This window comes from Mastigoproctus giganteus, chromosome 13 (assembly GCF_048544385.1).
Source record: "Mastigoproctus giganteus isolate SK-2022 chromosome 13, ASM4854438v1, whole genome shotgun sequence".
Lineage (NCBI taxonomy): Eukaryota > Metazoa > Arthropoda > Arachnida > Uropygi > Thelyphonidae > Mastigoproctus > Mastigoproctus giganteus.
Genome location: NC_143587.1, coordinates 20934724 through 20954060, shown reverse-complemented (window position 1 = coordinate 20954060; position 19337 = coordinate 20934724). Strand labels below are relative to the sequence as shown.

The following is a 19337-nucleotide window of genomic DNA, read 5'->3' as shown; positions in this document are numbered from 1 at the left end:
CCTGAAAAATGCAATTGATAATTCCCCATCATCATCATCATCATCATCGGCCATTTTCAATCCACTGCAGGATGAAAGCCTCTCCAGCAACTTTCCAGTTCCTCCTGTTTTGAGCAATGGCCATCCATTTACTACTGACGAACTCTTGAATTTCACCTGTCCATCTCCGTTGTTGTCTTCCAGGTTTTCTTTTAGCTTCTCTTGGGTACCATTCTCTTATTTCTTAGTCCATCTATCGTCACGTCTTCAAGCTATGTGTCCTGCCCAAGTCCATTTCAGTTCTTTAGTTTTCATTACAATGTCCTTTACTTGAGTTTGCTGCCTGTTCCATGTGTTTCTCTTCTTATCCAACAGTCTGAGTTCCATAGTGTTTTCTAACTGTGGGAGGTAATTTTGTCCCAAGAATGTCCTTGTACACTTCAGCATTCTCTGTACTCTTTACAAATTCAAGAAGACCACGTCCTCTATGTGAAATACAGTCCCCATATCATTTGAGATGCAGAATATTTCACCGTGGAGATGATACGGTCAAGATGAAATTCATCTCCTCTTCTTCGTCTAACAGTCTGCTGGCCGTCAAAGCCATTCAAGTTTGATTCATCAGAGAAATTTTGGACCAACTACCATGCCCTTTTGCCCACTTTAGACTCTGGGCTTTCATTTTTTTTCTGCTTTTTCTTGGGCGAAGGGTTACTCATCCCGATGAGGAAAGACATCCACGTACCGTAACAGTACTTGCTTTTACTCTTGTATCCTCCTCCCGTTTTGAAATCTGTTGATGAGGATCTTATGTTTTGAACATAGAGACAGACCAGAAATCTGTCCTGCTTTGCAGAAGATATTCGTGGACATTCAATGCAGTAGCAACACTTTTCCTGTGGTGTTAATTGTGAGAAGAGCCATTGCAATAGCACAGAATACTGATCTGGTGGCATATGCACTGTGTTTATACTGTCGCTAGGGTGATGCAATCATTTATGGCACATGACATCATCTAAGAGACCATGCTAGAGATGGATGATGCAATAGGGTAATCTATTACGAAACATATACGATATTTTGCCAAATTTCATAGAAATTCAATGAATTCTGCAACTGATGCAATTTTTTTGGCAACCACTGTAGGTAATCTCAAATCAAAGATATTCAAATAAAACCCCAAATCAAATCTCTATTCAAATATCAAAGAAGATGTGACATTTATCTTAATTAATATTAACACTACAATAAGTTGAATCCTCTCTGGCTGTAATTTAGAAATTTTTTTGGACCTCCAAAACCAACTTATAAGTCCATGTGTATTATGTCCATAAATTGCATGTTCTCTGGAAATTGTTGTGTATTTTTCTAGTTGCTTGTTTTGCTGGATGAAAAATCCAAGTTTTCGGAGGAGGGAACCTTGCTATCCACGACTGAATGGTTGATACATGATTCCATCATCCTAGGGGCAATATAAACACAGTGCATATGCCACCAGTCCAGTATTCTGTGCTATTGCAATGACTCTTCTCACAATTAACGCCATATGAAATGCGTTGCTGCTGCGTTGAATCCAGAGGGACATTCTACGCATGAAAACTGACTAACTCAGCCATGGAGTGAAAAAGACGCATAAAACTTCCTCGCGTAATTGACAGGATTCAAACCCAGTGTGAGGAAGATGGTGATTAACGCACAGACGAATTGGGTACAGACACCAGGCTGCCACAGATTTAAGTAAATTTATCAGATCCTCTACATTCTGCAATTCTTCAGAGTTTTATTCCAAAAGGGACGGCCGCTTTCAACAATGCGTTATCAAGGGCCGGTGCTAAGGGGACATCAAGGAGGAGTACCCTCCCTGGATAAACGAGATTCTTTTTTGAGATTTGGTGTCCACTCAGTCCGAGACCTGGATGCATTAATCCTCCAAGCTACCGTCCATCGTTCTGCATTTATTCAATTCGAGAAAATTAGTGTTCACAGACCAGGTGCTTGCAGATTGAAACACCTGGTTTCTGTGGAGAGTTATTGAAGGATCGACTCGTTCACTATACAGTGCTGACCTAAATTCCACGTAACATCTCTGGGAGGGTAAAATCGGGGCATTCCACCTCAACATACTCCCTCTTTGCACTGCCTTAAAAAATAAAGCAACATTTGTTTGATTAACGTTGGTAAACACAAGATCACGTTTCGAGAGAAATACAAAGCGTTGTTTTCAGGGCTAATTGCTCACGCATACAATCACGTGACTCCTTTCATTCACGAATTTACCGGAGGAAAGCTTGATATCATGTCTTTTACCAACATCATTCAGATTCTCATGACTCCCTTTTTTTTTAAAGCATCTTTGGCCTTCTTTTCCATCAGCTCGTGCTACCACTTCCACCAGTTATTGCGTCCGTGTCGGGTCGGTTCATCCTTTCTTCATTTTAATCCCCCCATCAATCCTCTGGGGATGGAAAGTCCCGGTTGTGAGTGTACGTGGAAGGCCGTGGGCTATCAAAACCATAATCATATTGTTAATTACACCAAATTACTTGTGGGGGGGGGGAAGTTAAACGTTTTCTTGTCCTCCCCGTTGCTTTCTCCTCGATTGTAGGAACGCTGTCTCCGTCCACGCCGAGAGGCATGTTCGACGACGACCCTCCTACACGAAATGCCTCAAAGGTCATCCAGGCTATGGAGGACTAGACGCTGATGAACGGTAGCTATTGAGTTTCTCCCTTGAGTGTCGCAAATTAAGTGCAAATGAATCTCTTTTATTTTCTACTGACCCGTCCCTTAGAAAGATTTTCAATCATACTTAAAAATGATAACGTATTTTAAAAGGGACCGGCGTTTTTTGTCCCTAATATTATGGGGACGAAAAAAAATGGATGAAATTTTCTCGCCAAAGAATGGACTGATTTATCTGAAAAATTTCATGTGATGTACGTGGACGTAAACGATTATCATAAGAAGTTAATCGGCACAACGTGGCCAAGTTAGTCGGTCTCAGATGAGGACAGTATGGTTTTTTTTTTTTTTTTTGTTCAGCAAACAGTTTTGATTGCGAGGGTTCAGTTAGGTTAGAGTGAAAGGTATTTGTTGAAGAAGAGATGGAGGAATTAATGAGTTTATGATATTGTAAACAAAAAGAGACCCATGGAGTTGTTTCATAGTTTCCCTGGTACAAAATGATTTCGAAAGCATAGGAATTTGACCAATTTGATTTTGAATTCGTTTTTTTTAAATATTGCTCCGTTTATATTGTTTGTAAATTTCGTGTTCTGAGGTGGATTTTCTGTTTGCTGGATGAAAAACCCGATTTTCCGGGAGAAAAACTACTCTTCCCTTGCGTGAGACTAACTCAGCCACATTGTGAAAATGGCCCGTAAAAATTCTTAACGTCATCGACGGGACTCGATTCGGGGTCTTTTCCACCCAGTCTGGGGAGGACAGCGAGTCTACCAACGGTGCTAGCCACCAGGGCTAGCACCGTTGGTAGACTCGCTGTCTACCAACAGTGCTAGACAGCGACTAATATACAGTAATCTAAAGCCAGAATGGAGGAAGCGCGTGATCTATCAGATTTTGAAAAAGGTCTTATCGTGGATGCACTTTTAGCAGGAGCTAATATTCAAGAAACGAAAGACATAGCTAGTCTCTTAAAAGCATCCATCTCAAAGGTTCTTAATGACTGGAAAGCAAGTGGATGGTATATTGATGGTTGGTGGCTCTGAATGATAGGACCTCTCTTCTTCGAGAATACAATTGATGGACACATACTGTGCAGTCAGAACATTATGACCATCTACCGGATAGTGGACATATCCTGCTCTACCACCAGTCCTGACACCACACGGCATGTGCATGGACTCTATAAGGCCTCTGAAAGTTTCAGGAGGTATGTTGCATTGTGTTGTCAGGATTGTGCCCACCCCCCTTCTACGACAATCCGTGACAGAGAATCCAAACGACGGATCCGTTGAACCAAGTAATCCCAAAGGCACTTTGCAGTTGCCCTATAAGAGACTAATCCTATTACAAAAAAAAAAAAAAGGAAAAGAAAATATCCTTTGAACATCCCTGCCCTTGCCTGATCTTTCCCCCATACGATTTCTTTTTCGTGTGCACTCAACTGGTATTGCTAAACGTCCAGCCTTTTCATTAACTATAAGTTAAATTATCGCTAAAATGCTTTAATCCCGGGTAAAATATACTAATGTATGCTCAACGCATTGGATGGCAATGTCTACCAGTTCCATGACTAGTTCGGATAATCGAGGGTTCCAACAATACATCTTCGGATTATCGAGGTTGCTACTGTTATTTTTTATCACACTTAGAAAAGACCTGGGTTCGATTCCTCTCTGGACGGGAGAGGTTTATACATGTTTCTTTCTTTTTTTTTTCATATTTTGGCCGACTGAGCTTGCATGGTTTTTCATCCCACAAACAAAACGGACAAATTAGAATGAAAAGGCTGAGAAGTTATACAAAAATAAACATCGCTTTCAGATCGTTTTAAATAATACGTCAAAATTGTTTAAGTGGAGCTCGTTAATTCTTTGGGGATTAGATACTAGACCTCCTCCCTCCCCTTACTGTTCAGAGATTTCATTAATTCATAGCCATTTTTTGCTTTTGCCCTCGTGGTTAGCGCTGTGGTCGTAAAGTCCTCAATGTTTCAGATCAAAACCTATTTTATGCAAATGACATAAAAATCACACCAGTTCTTAAAAAAAAAAATTCAAAAAGTTTTGGAACATAAAAAAAATAACAGAAAGTTGCATGGAACAAGATCAGGGAAGTACAATAGATGTTTCAATAATTATTTTTGGGTAATATAAGTAAGCGACTAAAATTCTATTACCGAAAAGCAATGTGGGAACAGCTCCAAATTGTCTTTGCCAATATTGCCAACTTTATATCCCGAAAATTATTTATAAAAGTGTGCGTGCGCATTAATAGAAGTGCAGTGATGAATACAGTACGCTACATTTTAGTGTATATTAAAAGAAATTTTTACACCATTCCAGATATTAATTATCGATTAACTTTTTCGTGTCGTTTCAAAATTTTAATCTCGTCAAAGGGATTAAGTAAGATTTAATCCACTTTGTAATCCGAATTATATCAGAGTACACTGTCATTAGTGCTATCGTTTAAAATTAGGGCTTGAAAGAAAAAAAAAGTATTCTAAAATAGTGACAGTTCCTCTTTGTAAACATTTCCTTAACATCAGCTGATGCACCAAAAAAAGTGCTGATGAACTGTGCAAGTATTAAAACAGAGTATTTGGCAGTTCAAACCTACACTAGATGCCAAAATATTTGGCATACCTTCCACTAAACAACTTTTACGTTTGTACTATCTCTACAAAAACAAGTCGGAACCATAAGTTCTTAAAAGCGATAAAAGTATTTTGCAACTGTGACTTTTTTTCTCAATCATCCCGGGTTCGATTCACAATGCGTGAAATTTAGTAAAACGTGCTTCGATTTGTCTGAAGAAGGATCATAAAGTAATCTACCGAAACGTCCCAATCCATTGTATTGTTTTTAGTGTAGAAGTATTCATTTTTTTTTATTTGTAAAACTTATAATTAAGACGATTAATATTTAAAAAAAGATTGATACATTAAAAAAAAAAGTCTGATGGGGCAAGATCAGGGAAGGGTGGTGGAAATTAGAAGGTACTTAATACTTAATTCCAAAGTTTGTCTTTGTAATTAATTCTGATTTATTGATCTAGAATATCCCAATAGTGGTTTCGTCACTTGATACTCCTTTGGAGAGATCTGGGTTTGATTCCTGTCGATGACTGGAAGCATTTCTAAAGGTCTCTTCAAATGAGGCTGTAGCTCATCAAGTAGGTTATTCCGGATTTTTCATCCCGCACAACATACAACGCGTACATACATAATATAAAACGCTGCAATATGGTCTAGGTCGCTGATGCTCACAACAGCATCCAGACGGATAAGCGAATACCTTTAATTAAACGTAACAACAGTAGTATTAAAGATGGCCATCTTCAAAGTACTCTCCTGCTAACTGCAAACATCTCAGCCTTGCTTGTGAACCTTTCTGGAAACCCGATACGATTATTTTCTAGTAACACAACCACATAGTCCTTGGTTGATTCAAAATGAGATATAGAAAGGTTTTCAATTTCGCGAGAAAGTTGCATGGGGCAAGATCAGGCAATTATGGTTGATGTTCTTATATTGTTGATGGTTGATGTTCTTATAATTTTAGCGAACTCAATAAGCCTGACCTATCTAAGGTTGACTTTTAGAGGATATCCTTATTGAATTCGGTTAACTTGTTGGCGGGATGAAAAACCCGAGTTTACCGGGATAAAAAATAACATCTTAACCCTTACCAGGGATATACTAACTCCTCCATGGTGTGTAAAAACCCCGATGAGAGTCAAATTTAAGTGTTTCCAACACGACTGAAACAATTTCAAAACTTATCAATGTTTATAATTTCTTTCCGGGTATTCCTTTTATTCTACTACTGCGAATTTGTTTTCTAAATGTCGTGGCTTATAAGAACGCTATCAAAGGTAATAAATTGCGTTTAATGTCGAGCCAGACGACGTTCTCTATCGATGCAATTCTCCCTTCGTATACCCTTTCCGCCAAAGTGTCTCCTATCAGCGGGCAGGTGCCGGAAACCTGATGACAGAATCGTTTTGACGTGTACACTCTTGCAAGAATCCTAACATCCCCACTTTAATGACCCTTATCATTGTCGCGATCAGTGCGGACAAGGAAAATGCAGCCGAAAGGAAAAAAAAAAAAAAAAAAAAGATGCGGAGGTGGATTGAGACCCGAGACAAGCTAAAACGGAAATTACATTTAAAATTCAGTTTTTGACAAGGTTGCGTTCGTAGAATTTCGAGCTCGGCTGGCCGTGTTTTGTTAGCAGAAGACTTCCAAAAGGATTGCGCAACTTCCGATTATGCAATTTTTATTCTTGTGACCTTTGATAGTAACGTATATTGGCCCGTACATTGCTTCGGAAGTCATGTGTGTGTGTGAATCGTTGCTGTTCTTAAGGCTGGTTTGTCCATTTTCGGGATGAATAAACCTCCCATTGTATTTTTCTGAAAAATTGGGGATACAGATCGTCTGCACTGACCCTAAAAGCAAGATCGTCTGTGTTCTAAAGGCTCGTTTGTCTAGTTTAGGGATGAATAAACCTCCCATTGTATTTTTTTTGAAAATTACACTCTGAAAAATTGGGGATACAGATCGTTTGCACTGACTCTAAAAGAAAGATCGTCTGTACTGACCTTAAAGCAAGATCGTTTGTGTTCTAAAGGCTGGCTTGTTCATTTTCGGGATGAATAAACTTCCCATTGTATTTTTCTGAAAAATGCACTCTATAAAATTGGAGATACAGATCGTCTGCACTTTCCCTAAAAGCAAGATCGTCTGCACTAACCTTAAAAGCAAGATCGTCTGTGTTCTAAAGGCTGGTTTGTTCATTTTCGGGATGAATAAGCCTCCCACTGTATTTTTCTGAAAATTACACTCTGAAAAATTGGGGATACAGATCGTTTGCACTGACTCTAAAAGCAAGATCGTCTGTACTGACCCTAAAAGCAAGATCGTCTGTACTGACCCTAAAAGCAAGATCGTTTGTGTTCTAAAGGCTGGCTTGTTCATTTTCGGGATGAATAAACTTCCCATTGTATATTTCTGAATCCCCAATTTTTCAGAGTGAAAAATGCACTCTGAAGAATTGGGGATACAAATCGTCTGGACTGATCCTAAAAGCAAGTCGTCTGCATTAACCCTAAAAGCAAGATCGTCTGTGTTCTAAAGGCTGGTTTGTCCATTTTCGGGATGAATAAACCTCCCATTGTATTTTTCTGAAAATTACACTGAAAAATTGGGGATATAGATCGTCTGCACTGACCCTAAAAGCAAGATCGTTTGTGTTCTAAAGGCTGGCTTGTTCATTTTCGGGATGAATAAACTTCCCATTGTATTTTTCTGAATCCCCAATTTTTCAGAGTGAAAAATGCACTCTGAAAAATTGGGGATACAGATCGTCTGCACTGACCCTAAAAGCAAGTCGTCTGCATTAACCCTAAAAGCAAGATAATCCGCGTTCTACAGGCTGGTTTGTTCATTTTCGGGATGAATAAACCTCCCATTGTATTTTTCTGAAAAATTGGGGATTGAGGATTCAGATCGTCTGCACTGACCCTAAAATCAAGATCTTCTGCAATAGATTTTAACATAATACGATTCTTATTCAATATACAGTACAACGCAAAATATATTAATACAAAATGATAAAAAAGCATCACTCTGTTAATGGAGTAGTATATAAGCCCTGACTGTGAGTGCGCGCATCTGAGCTTTCTTAAACTGAGATTGCACTTATTGTTCGGCATAAAGCCTACGACACCTGAAGATATTTTTAAAATGTCTTAGCTATTGGGTATTTTCTGTACGTATATTAACTGTTACAAAAGATAAGGAACACCATACTGTGTTTGGTATCATCCAGGTTCGAATCGCAAAAAGTATTGAAGACAGCTCAAGTTAGTAATCGTGCAGAAATACAAAGATTTCTATCCAGGGAATAGAAATCTTTCTGTATGTCTATTAACTGTTACAAAGAATAAGGAACACGAGACCTCGTTTGGTATTATCTGGGTTCGAACTGAAGAGTATTGAAGACAGGTGAAGTAAGTTCTCGTGCAGAAATACAGTGATTTCTATCCAGGGGAACAAGTGCGTTCTAGGGACTGATTATCTAGTACAGTTCAGCCTTAGAACACGCTTAACTGGCAGAAATAATCTGCCTACTTTCACTTAATTGATATTTAAACTTTTAAATGAGATCACTTACCTATTTTTTGTTCGGCTGTCAGTCTTTACTTGGAGATTCGATAGGTGGCGTTGCCGAGCTACCAACAGTCAATGCACTTAGCTTTTGGGTTGGTGACATTGTACGCACTTCTTCGACAGGTGGTGTAGACGGCATTTTTTCTTTGGGGGATTTCTCCCGGGGGGAGTCACTCACGTCTTCGAAACTGGAACTACTATCGGGCAACTCGTATCTCGCGTGCGTTCTCATGTGTCTGGTGATCATGTCTCTGCGACAGGCGGCGTAAGGGCATTGGGGGCACTTGTACGGTTTCTCCCCCGTGTGGGTTCGCTGGTGCGTGCTCAGATGGTCACTACGACTGAACACTTGACCACAAACGCGGCACGTGTACGGCTTGATGCCCGTGTGAAGACGCATGTGCCGCGTTAGCATGTCACTGCGGGCAAAAGATCGCTTGCAAACTTCGCACACGTACGCCTTCGTAGTGCTGTCGATCTGTCGGCTGCGGTGACGACTAGCGACATGTTTGGCGAGACGATCGTGCAGGGAAAACATCTGTCCGCAGATCGGACACACGTACGCCATCTCCGTACCGGGGGTCACTTCTTCGACGACGGACGACACCTCGCTGCCGTACCGGGAAAGCGGATTGTCGGAACCGAATGGCGCTTCGACTTTCGGGAACATCAGGGCGCGACCGCCCATCCCAGCTCCTAACGCCGGGATGTCGAAAGGGGTGAAGGGGAGCCGCTGTTCCGTGCCGAAGGTCACCGGAGATAAAGGAATGCCGGCTGTCGGAGGCTGCGGACTGCCCGATTTTAGGGAGAGGTCAAGGGGCGAGTCTTGAGGCGACTGGTCCGAGTCGAGACTGCCTTCTTTCTTCACGCTGGGCATGCGCAGTGGCCCTTGACGCAACACGGTCCCTTGGATGGGTAGCTGAGTCGGCTGGCGGGGTGGTGGAGGGGGCATGATCACCGACGACTCGGTAGCGCCCTCTAGCCACTGTTGCAGATCGCTGTCCGAATGACTGCGACGTCTGTACAATTCGGGAAGGAATTTGGTGTGGAGGAAAGTTTCGAATCCGGGACCGACGGTAGTGACGGGGGTCAGGGAGGAGACCGGAGAGGTAGACAGAACTTTGATCGTCTCCGCCATAGTTCGCTGCTGCGTCATCTCCTCCCACACGGGCCCGAAGAATCCATGAGAACCAAAGCGGCCTCCGGTCCTTGTGGCGAGAGTTCGGCAGTGGTGGCAGTCACAGATGGGGAAAGGGGGGAACGAACCCCCCATCGGTGGCATTTTGGTTCTGGTGGCGCCGTTTCCCATAATGATTGGCGAGTGAGGCGCCATCTGTTGACCGAGCGAGGAAGCGAGGCTAGGGAAGTCTCTGTGTGTCGGAGAGGAGTGAGGGGGGGAAAAGATATCGGAAAGTTCGCCACTAGGGGGCACTGGTGGTTCCACATTAAAGGGGTCGTCCAAACACTCCTCTTCGAGGCTGGGACTGAGATTCTGGTCGTGGACGTCACCTTCCTCTCTACTGCCACCCGCACCGGAGGCTGTATCTGAAGCCGGTGGTGTAAACAATCCCATGGCCCCTTCGGTAGGGGACCCTTCTTCGTCTCCTTCTTCGGTTATCCTCTGAAAGAGCGATTTGCGTCCAGAAGACTCCAGTTTGAACACTCCCTCGATGGGACTAGACATCTCCGATGAAGATGGAGTTGGCGTTCGACATAGTGGCGACCGGGGTGACCTCTGGCGGTGAATAAGTTCTAACTTATCCGTTGTAGGCGGCATCGCTTTAGTGTTTTCGATCTCTTCCTCCTCTTCTTCTTCCTGTTCCTCTTCGGATTCAACTGGATCGACGTCTTCCAGACCCAGCTTGGTTTGGACGGAGAAGCTGACGTACGAATCAACCGACAGTTGTTTAAGGGGCGGTTTATGGGCCCGAATCTTGGGGCGCGATGGTTCTAATACCTGTTGAGTACTTTCGGAAGGTTCCTCCTTTATGGTGACGTTGGATTCCCTTGGACTTTGAGGAGCGGTGTCCTCCGATCCACTTTCAACGCTTCGACGTTCGATCTGCGTGGTCAGTTTGTCCAATACTGCGTTCAGTCGTTTGCGCTTCCTCGTGTTCTCAGCGAGTTCGGCTGATTTTTTGCTGTCCTCTTCATTACTGCTGGTCATGGTTGAGGTGCTATCAGCCATAATACACAGGCCTCATGTCAGGTTGAATGGGGAGCTGCTCGTAGCAGCAGCTAATGGCTGACATTCAGACGGCTGAATTGACAGTACGAGTCAATGGTAGAAGGGAAAAGTCACGTGGTCGAGCGATCCTCAGTGACCCTGAAGACGACTATTTGTAGTTGACCTGAAATATGAAAAAAAAAGTTTGTTAAGACATGAAATAGAGTAGAAAATAAACACAAAAGTATAACAATATACAGTGCCATACCAAAATATCAAAGTGGACTTTTCGTTTGGTAGAATGAGTGCCAAAAAGATCAACTCATTATCTGCGTCTCTAATACTTTGGTGCGGTAGTGTACATAAAAAGAACTTTCCCCTTTATGTATGTAGTTTTATCGGATTGCAATGGTATACATTGTTTAAAAAAATCTTTACCAGCTACACTTCCTGGTCACAAAATTAGAAATCTTTTGCAACTGGATAGATCTTGTCATGGGGAAGGCACGTGATCTTTCTGATTTTCAGAAAGGTGTTATTGTTTGAGTACGTTTATCAGGATCCACAATTGAGAAAACAAAAGACTTTTTCCATTGAGAACAATGGAAAAAGACCATGTGGTCTGATGAGTCTCGATTCACTCTTTTTGGTGCCAATGGTAGGGTGAAAGTGTGGCGTAATCCTTACAATTCCATGCGTCCAGAGTGTCTCGTGTCCTCCACTCAAGGGCTGGAGGTGGTATCATCCTAAGGAGCAAAGTTGTGTTGTTACAGACTGACCGCTCAAACCGTTATAAGGTTGTATTACCTCCAATGAATACCCTTCTGTCTTATATGACCAAGCTTACCCTGTAATACTTCATTTTCATCCAGATAATTGCGATGGATTCTTTCAAGACGACAACGCAGCTATCCACCGTGCAGAATTTGTACGTGAATGATCAGAGGAACATTCCCAAGATTTCTAACATCTACCCTCCCTGGCAGCTTAATTCTCCAGATCTGAATCCATATGAGGATGTCAGAAAGGGCAGTTCGGCTTCTTAGTTGTCTACCTACCACAATACAGCAGGTGGCAAATATCCTGTTGGAAGAATGACCAAATCTGGATCTAGACTCCCCTCACACACCTAGGGGAATCCGTGCCACGAAGTGCGTGCGCTGTTACTGGAGCAAAAGGTGGCCCTCCTAGATAGCGAATAAAGGTTTCTACTTTTCTCGCCAGTCAGTGTATAAATGTAAATCAAAAGCATCGCTTGGACTTGCAGAAAGCCTAAATGTTGGGACCTTCAGGTCCCAACATTTAGCTTTTTGGTTGATGTAGGTGAGAGTTGTCTCATCCCCTTTGCTACCTTCCCCTTCTTTATTAGCTTTGGACCTGCCCCCTTTTTAACCTAAATGATCCAACATCCAAGAATTCTACTATGGCAAAGCCTGTCCATGTGGGACGACCCTATATTTGGTTTTGTGACCACTTGACACCAAATTTCACAACTTCTATGACTCACCAGACGTCACCCCAACTTGCTCCAGAAGCTAACGATATTTAAGAACGCTAAGTTTATTTGCAAGGCTCTCGCAATTACTAACTGGTGACATACCGTACTCATGGATGTATTCAAACAGAGACCTCGCGAAGATTTCAGCTCCAACAAGCTCCACCCCTTACGCCAGATGCTGCCATCCCCAGAATCGACTTTCTTTGCATTAAAATACCAGAGAAAATCAATTGAGTCATGCAACAAACCATGCTGTCTCTGCAGCACACATGTTTTGTTTCCTTGGTAACCAGAGTATTTTTTTTTTTTTTTCTGCTCGTAGGTTACCACCATCAGAGCGAATAGTATTTGATTTCGGCTGTCTGGCGCCAATTACATTTTGAACATTCGTCCCCCCACTAGAAGACACCACTGGGGTCTTCAGGGCCAAACAAAATAAGAGGGGGGAGGTGGTTCGTCATAGAATTAGTTCCTTCATGCAGATCAAATGTCATTTCAAAAAGTTCATTCCGATTGCATAACAGGGAAGAGGTTCCGAAGCGGTAACAGTTCTCCCATTTTGGGCAGACGCTTTGTCGTGAGGAAGGTCACGAGTGTAGGCAGAAAATTGCCGACGCAGTCAACAATTAAACAGTTAGGTCATTGGGCGAGGGGAGGTAAATAGCACGTGGGATAAACGTGATGTTTGAAGAAGGAAAATGAACTCTTTTTTTTACCATTAACAAAGCCTGGATGCCTTCAGTAGAACTCGATGCTGTCCATTTGATCTATTTTATTGCCATCGTGGGTAGCATAGTTGGTAGGATCGCTGTCCTCCCCACACCGGGTGGAAAAAACTCGAATTCGTTAACTACTTGAGGAATTTTTATGGGCCTTTTTTCACATGACTGAGTTAGTTGATCTCAGGCCAGGGTAGCATGGTTTTTTCGCCCGGCAAAGAGACAAATCGACCACAGAAATACAACAAAAACTTTTATCGCTAACTCTAGGCTGTAGACTTGAACCCACTTACACGTTTGTCGTTTGTTGGTTAAATTCTACCTGATTAACTGTTTTTTTTTTTTTTCTCATTGGAAAAATTGTTCCCCGTCCTCGGTTCAATAAAAAAAAACATCATGGGTATACTCCTGAAACGAACTTAAATCAATTTCCGTTGTGTTATTATTATTATTTTTTTTTCTTCAAAAAAATCTGCTTTGTTTATTTCAGAAGTTCATCCTTGACGTTTTTAAACTGAGCCGAGGACGGGGAACAACTTTCTCACTTGGGAAGAAAAACAAAAGTTGATTAGGCAAAATTTAAATCTTGAAACCGCAAGATCAAAATGGTAATACTTAGTCCAATTTTAACATCAAATTTCACAAAAAAAAAAAAAAAATAAAATAAAAATCATAAAAATAAGCATGATAAACCCCGGTGCCGTTTAATCATCCCCCTGTTTAAAATAACTGGAAATTTTATGAAAAACAATTGCCGAAAATCTATTGGTCCGATTTTAATGATTCTTTTTTTTAATTAAACCCTAAAATATCATGAAAATCCGTCCACTCTGAGTCCAGTTATAACATGCGGACTGACGAACGGACATGGCAAAAATAATACGCTCTTTAAGCACATGCAAACTTTACCAGCAACTGTTACTTAGTTTACCTATTTTTGCATAATTTTGTCTTTCTGGTTTTGTTTACAAAGATTCATTTCAATGAAGCCTTCTAAGTTTTGTTGATATTTGTAAACTCCTCCAGAAGATCTGTGCTTTTTTGACTCTCTTTCATCAGGTATTATACAGGTTTCATTTGATTTGCCAATTTTTTCCCTTTCAAAGAGATTCTTTTTGGGGGGGGGGAAAGAGGGCAAATCAAATGAAACCTGTGTAATGTTCAATTATTACATTTATTCCCAGAATGTATATTTATGTATGACTTTCAAATTTCGTGTTTTTTCCCTCTTATGGAATATTTGAAAACTGCATCGGGATTTCTGGCTAAATTAAGCTCATCCCAGTTTGTTGGTCACGTGATTTTTATATATAGGATGGAGTAACTTCGTTCTGTATGTGGAAATCACTTTTAGAAATCGCTTATAGATCTCTTTAGAACAATATAGCTAATATTAGAATAATATTAGTTATTTTATTCTAAAGAAACGTCCGTCTGTCAGTGCGCATGTAACAACTTGACTCAGAGTGGACGGATTTTCATGAAATTTTATGGTTTCATTAAAATGTATTAATATTAGAATAATAATAATAGAATAAATCGTATTGACCAAATTGAATGGATTGTGTGCAGTGGATAATTTAGATGTTTGTATTCTTAATCCTAATTAAAATTCAGTGAGGTGGATAGCATCTCTACGTAAACATATAGTTTTTCTAACTTGGCATGCTTGCATGATGGGTGCAAAGATTGTTGCGTAAATTTACTGCGAAGTGCAGCTATTTATAATGTTATTTACTAACACGTTGTCCAATCAGGATAGTTTCCTGTAGGATTAAGAAATTTAAATAGATGTTTGATATTTATATCGATCCTTGATTTCTAATGATGCTGAATTTTAATTACATCCGTATAAGTCTAGAGCTAAAAATATAATGAAAAATAACAGCAGTTGCCACAGCATTTCATTTCGAATAAACAGCACTGTTCTTTAAGAGATATTTCTTGTTTTTTTTTATTATTATTTATTTATTGCATTCAAAGCTACAACTTTGCTTCTGAAGAGTTAAGAAGTTTTATTGGGGGAGGGTTAGAATAGACAGATATGCACTGAGAAAATTAAATTAAGTAGGAATAGAATCAACACATTAAAAATAACTTAGGAAGAACTCCTAAAAGGGTTTCTACAACCCAATCTGGTCGCTGATCATCATTTCCTTATAACCTGTCTGTTTATCAAAAGTTATCAATAATATTTACAGAGGTGGACAAAAAAAATTGCAACATTTATAAACCTTATGGAAATATTTATGACATTTCGTTTGGGCCTCTGGATATTGGGCCTCTTTTGTGATAAAGGTTAGCCAAAAACTGTAAATATATGAAGGAATGTAGATGCTAAAGAAAGCGAGAGGGTCCCAAAGATGATCCTAAGGGAACTCCACTCAACAATGAGAGTGAGTTTTATTTTGTATCTTTGACCAACACTTGAAATGTGTACTTTACAACAACTCTACATACATTCTAGACTTGACAAGTTGTTCCATCTGGTTCCACCCGCTTTCTGATGAGGCGCAATACCAATGAAACAGTTATCAGGGTATCGATACATAAAACACGTACGGTTTGACTTGGGTTCAGATCGCTCGTGGCCAGTTCGTTGGCGTTCCGTGATCCCCGCTCACTTCATTTTTACCGCTTTCAAGAAAATCCAGGTGTAATTACAACTCTGCCATCTAGCGGATTGATAGTAAAATACCAAAACATGCCAAAAAGAACTAAAACAAAAAAAAATCGATTTGAATATCTCATGAAAGAATCGAGAGCTTCTGTACAGGCCAAAAGTTTTAATTGGGGAGGGGGGGGCGAAACCATGTAAGGGGGGCTGTCTATATTCCCCCCAGAATCTTGATCTATTTTAAAAACATTTTTAATACTTAGTGAAACTTGAGATGGGGGGGATGAAAAACAAGTTTGATTTGGGACGATACTATCCCTCCCCTTCAGTGCTGAAACCCCCGATTCCGGAGGGGGGGAGGAGAGAAGAGAGAGAGAGAGAAAGAAAAAAGAAAACAACCGAATATTAATTCTGTATACGCAGAGCAAACGTCCTACGTAGTTCAATATAATTACGTTGCTATGGTAACTGCCTTTAAAGACTAATGTGGACTTACCGCTACTCCGTCTGTTGGTAGTCGAAGTGTTACACCTGTTTCGCGATCCACGGATAGAGAGGACACAAACGGGCGGCACTTCCCCATGCACGCGCACCCAAAAGGACACAAACACACACACTCCCGACAGTTCCGGCACACGGTAACTCGTCGAGTCGCAAGTGCGCGAGCTCACGCACCCTGCTAACGACTGGCAGTCTCACCTGAGTCACCTCCCTCAGCGGGTAGCCAACACTGCAACCCCCGCCGCTGCTACCGGCGGCCTAAACTTCTTCCCCCCCCCATCCCACGTCGGCAAGTGGGCTTACGGCGTAGGCGGGGCACACACGCTATCAGCGTTGGACCGCCGCCAGTGGCCCGGGTCTGTTGGAAGTTACATGCCCCCCCCTCCTCTTTTCCTACCCTCAAATGACTCCGTGATACTCGCGGGACTACAAGCATTTCCTCCCCTGCCCACCCCCTTCCAGCGAGGCAAGCCTCACTGGCTAGAAAACAAGTCACGTGATTGCGCAGGACACCGACGTGAAGCTGCGAGCGCAGCTGAAATTTAATTAGACGTTTCACCTCCCCCAAAGCGTTTCTCTCTTCCCCCATGGGTACTTTGTATCCCCTTGACACAGTGAAGGATAAATAGGAACTGCTAGCCATCCTATTGGGTTGTTATTAGCACCTATCCTCATCTATAGTCCTTTTCCATCCCCCCCCCCGAGTTTTAGATATCATCTAATAGACCTTAGATTGTCTGCCCCTGTAAATTGTCTTACTGTTGTCTTCTGGAAAGTATTTTTCTTTCTGCCAAGTAGGGACAAAAGATCTTTCTTGTGATGAAGCTGCTAAAAACAAAGAGAAAATCATGAGAATTAGCACTTCTTTCTGTGGAGTCAGCCGAAAAGTTAACCAACTGTCGAGATTTGCAACTTTGTGTATTTGCCATTAACAGTGTCTTGGTTAATGGCCATCTTGTTAATGTCTTACTTTTTGGATTATAATCAAAAAAAGAGAACGAGCGCCATTTTGGAATTTAGTTTTTCTTCTGGTTAGACTTTGGTCTGGAATTTAGCAACAAGAACCAATTAATCTTTGGAGTATTTCTTCTTGATGTTGTAATCTTATGCTTCTTCCACTTGCAAAACTTTCCCCAACATCATTGCCTCACTGGGACTTAACGAAGTTACTGAAGTGAAGATTTCTACGATGATTTTTTTCTCCCTCCTTCTTTCTTTCTCTTTCTTCTTGGAAGGATTTTTGGAGATGCCCTACACTTCCGGGTAATAACTGTACAGACGATGCAGACGCACTTTTACATACGGCTACAAAGGCGTCAAGGACGGAGAACCTAACTGCGTCAAGGTCAAGGACCCCGAGCCCCAGGCACGAAGCTCTTATTTCTCCATCAGGCTCCTGTCACCGTGGTGATGTGTCATGCTGTGATAAGTTCTGTTGCGCTACACTTGACAGTCACCATGACAACGGTTACCATCGCAACTGTTTCCCACGTGATGAATATCGGCGAGATCGCTTAAGCTCCAATGATTCGCGTTCGCTTTTGTCAGAAGAGGTGGCACACAGCGCCCTCTATCGGAAAAAATAATCAATGAAGGGTTAAAAATACGAAACGATTTTTTTTTTTTGCTTTAAAATGCAAAAAAATCGCTTCGTATTCGAAAATTCAAAAAATATTGATGAGTCTTAAGGGTACGAAGATTTCCCTCCCCCCTCTCGAATATTTTTAAATATATTTTTTAATAAACTTGGTATTTGTTTCGGGTTGGCTGTGGTCCTGCGATAGTGTAACTTCAGGATACGAGAAGATGTACCAGGGTGGACAGGGCCGGTTTTAGGGTAAGCCCGAGTAGGCACTCACCTAAGGGCACCAACGTCCCCTAAACCTTGGCTCAAATTGGTGAAATTAATTATTCTAAAAAATTAAAATCTTCTCATTGGCAGGAGGCGAGCGCCATGTCAGTGTGGCCCTTGAGCCGGCCCTGGTTATGAGCAGCATTTAGGATCGCTTCGGCGTCCAGTAATTTTGAAGACTCCTTCCTCTACGCCTCAATATTTCTTACTATTCCCCCCCCACTTGACTTTCATATTCCCCAATCTCTATCTTTTTTTTTTTGTCACTGAAAGCTCAGGCAATTAGGTGGCAGGACCCGCCAGAGAATAATGAGCAGCCTGGCTACCTCCTAGCGGTGTGTACGGGTAACGTGGGGTCCCATTAGGGGTCCTACAGCCAAAAGCCAGACCACAACAACAACAGAACCCAACATAATACTTCTCCCATACAATACTTTTGTTTGGCTTTTACAGAGTATTGTATACTTCACGAGTACTTATGGCACAGTTGTGGGAAACCACCGGTGGCGCCCCCCTTTCCCAAACACTATGTGCTGTCGAATGAAGTTAGGGCCGGTCCTGCGGGCGTTACACGCCACAATCTGTGCAAAAAAATCTATTATTATTATTTTATTTGTTTATTTTTTTTGTTTGCTAGGATATATCGGCTCTCCTAGCAAACAAAAAATAAAATAATAGTAATAATAGAATGTTAATAGTAATTGTGGGAGTCTAATGTTGGGATGTATTAATAGTTTAATTGGTTAAGCCGAATTACAGTTACTATAATTAATTCAAGTAAATCCATTCCTTCATCAGTAATGGCGACTGAGGTGCCTTATCACCTTTTATTGCAAAAAAGCGGGGGCCGTTTTCTAGTTGGAGGTGATGACTCGCAGTACAAGAAACGGCCTCCGAGTTGCTCATACCCTCCACGTGACGAAATGTGCGACCAATTTGAAACGCTGTTCGTATTTTGTGGTTGTGATAATGTCACGATGCATTAGTAAGGCAATCAGATCTTTCTCAGTAATCAGAATACAGGTTTGCCTCGGTCAGTTCCCCAGCGCAGGTGTCCTTTTCGTCCAGGTCACATATTAATCATTTACTTAGACAACCTATCTAACAGAAGGAAGACAGGACCTCACGCGCAGAGACTTTT

The 19337-nt window shown here is 41.6% G+C and overlaps 1 protein-coding gene across 1 annotated transcript in view; it reads right to left on the bottom strand.

The window, feature by feature from the left end:
- The window catches only part of LOC150075842 (uncharacterized), a 43135-nt gene extending 26422 nt beyond the window's left edge, over nucleotides 1-16713 (bottom strand). Inside the window, exons 1-2 of the mRNA XM_090387659.1 lie at nucleotides 16340-16713; nucleotides 8847-11193 (exon numbers count right to left, since the gene is read on the bottom strand). Of these exons, the coding sequence (XP_090243785.1) occupies nucleotides 8865-11030 (2166 nt within the window). The 5' untranslated portion in view covers nucleotides 11031-11193; nucleotides 16340-16713 and the 3' untranslated portion in view covers nucleotides 8847-8864. The remainder of the gene's footprint in view (nucleotides 1-8846; nucleotides 11194-16339) is intronic.
- Between the last annotated feature and the right edge of the window lie 2624 nt (nucleotides 16714-19337).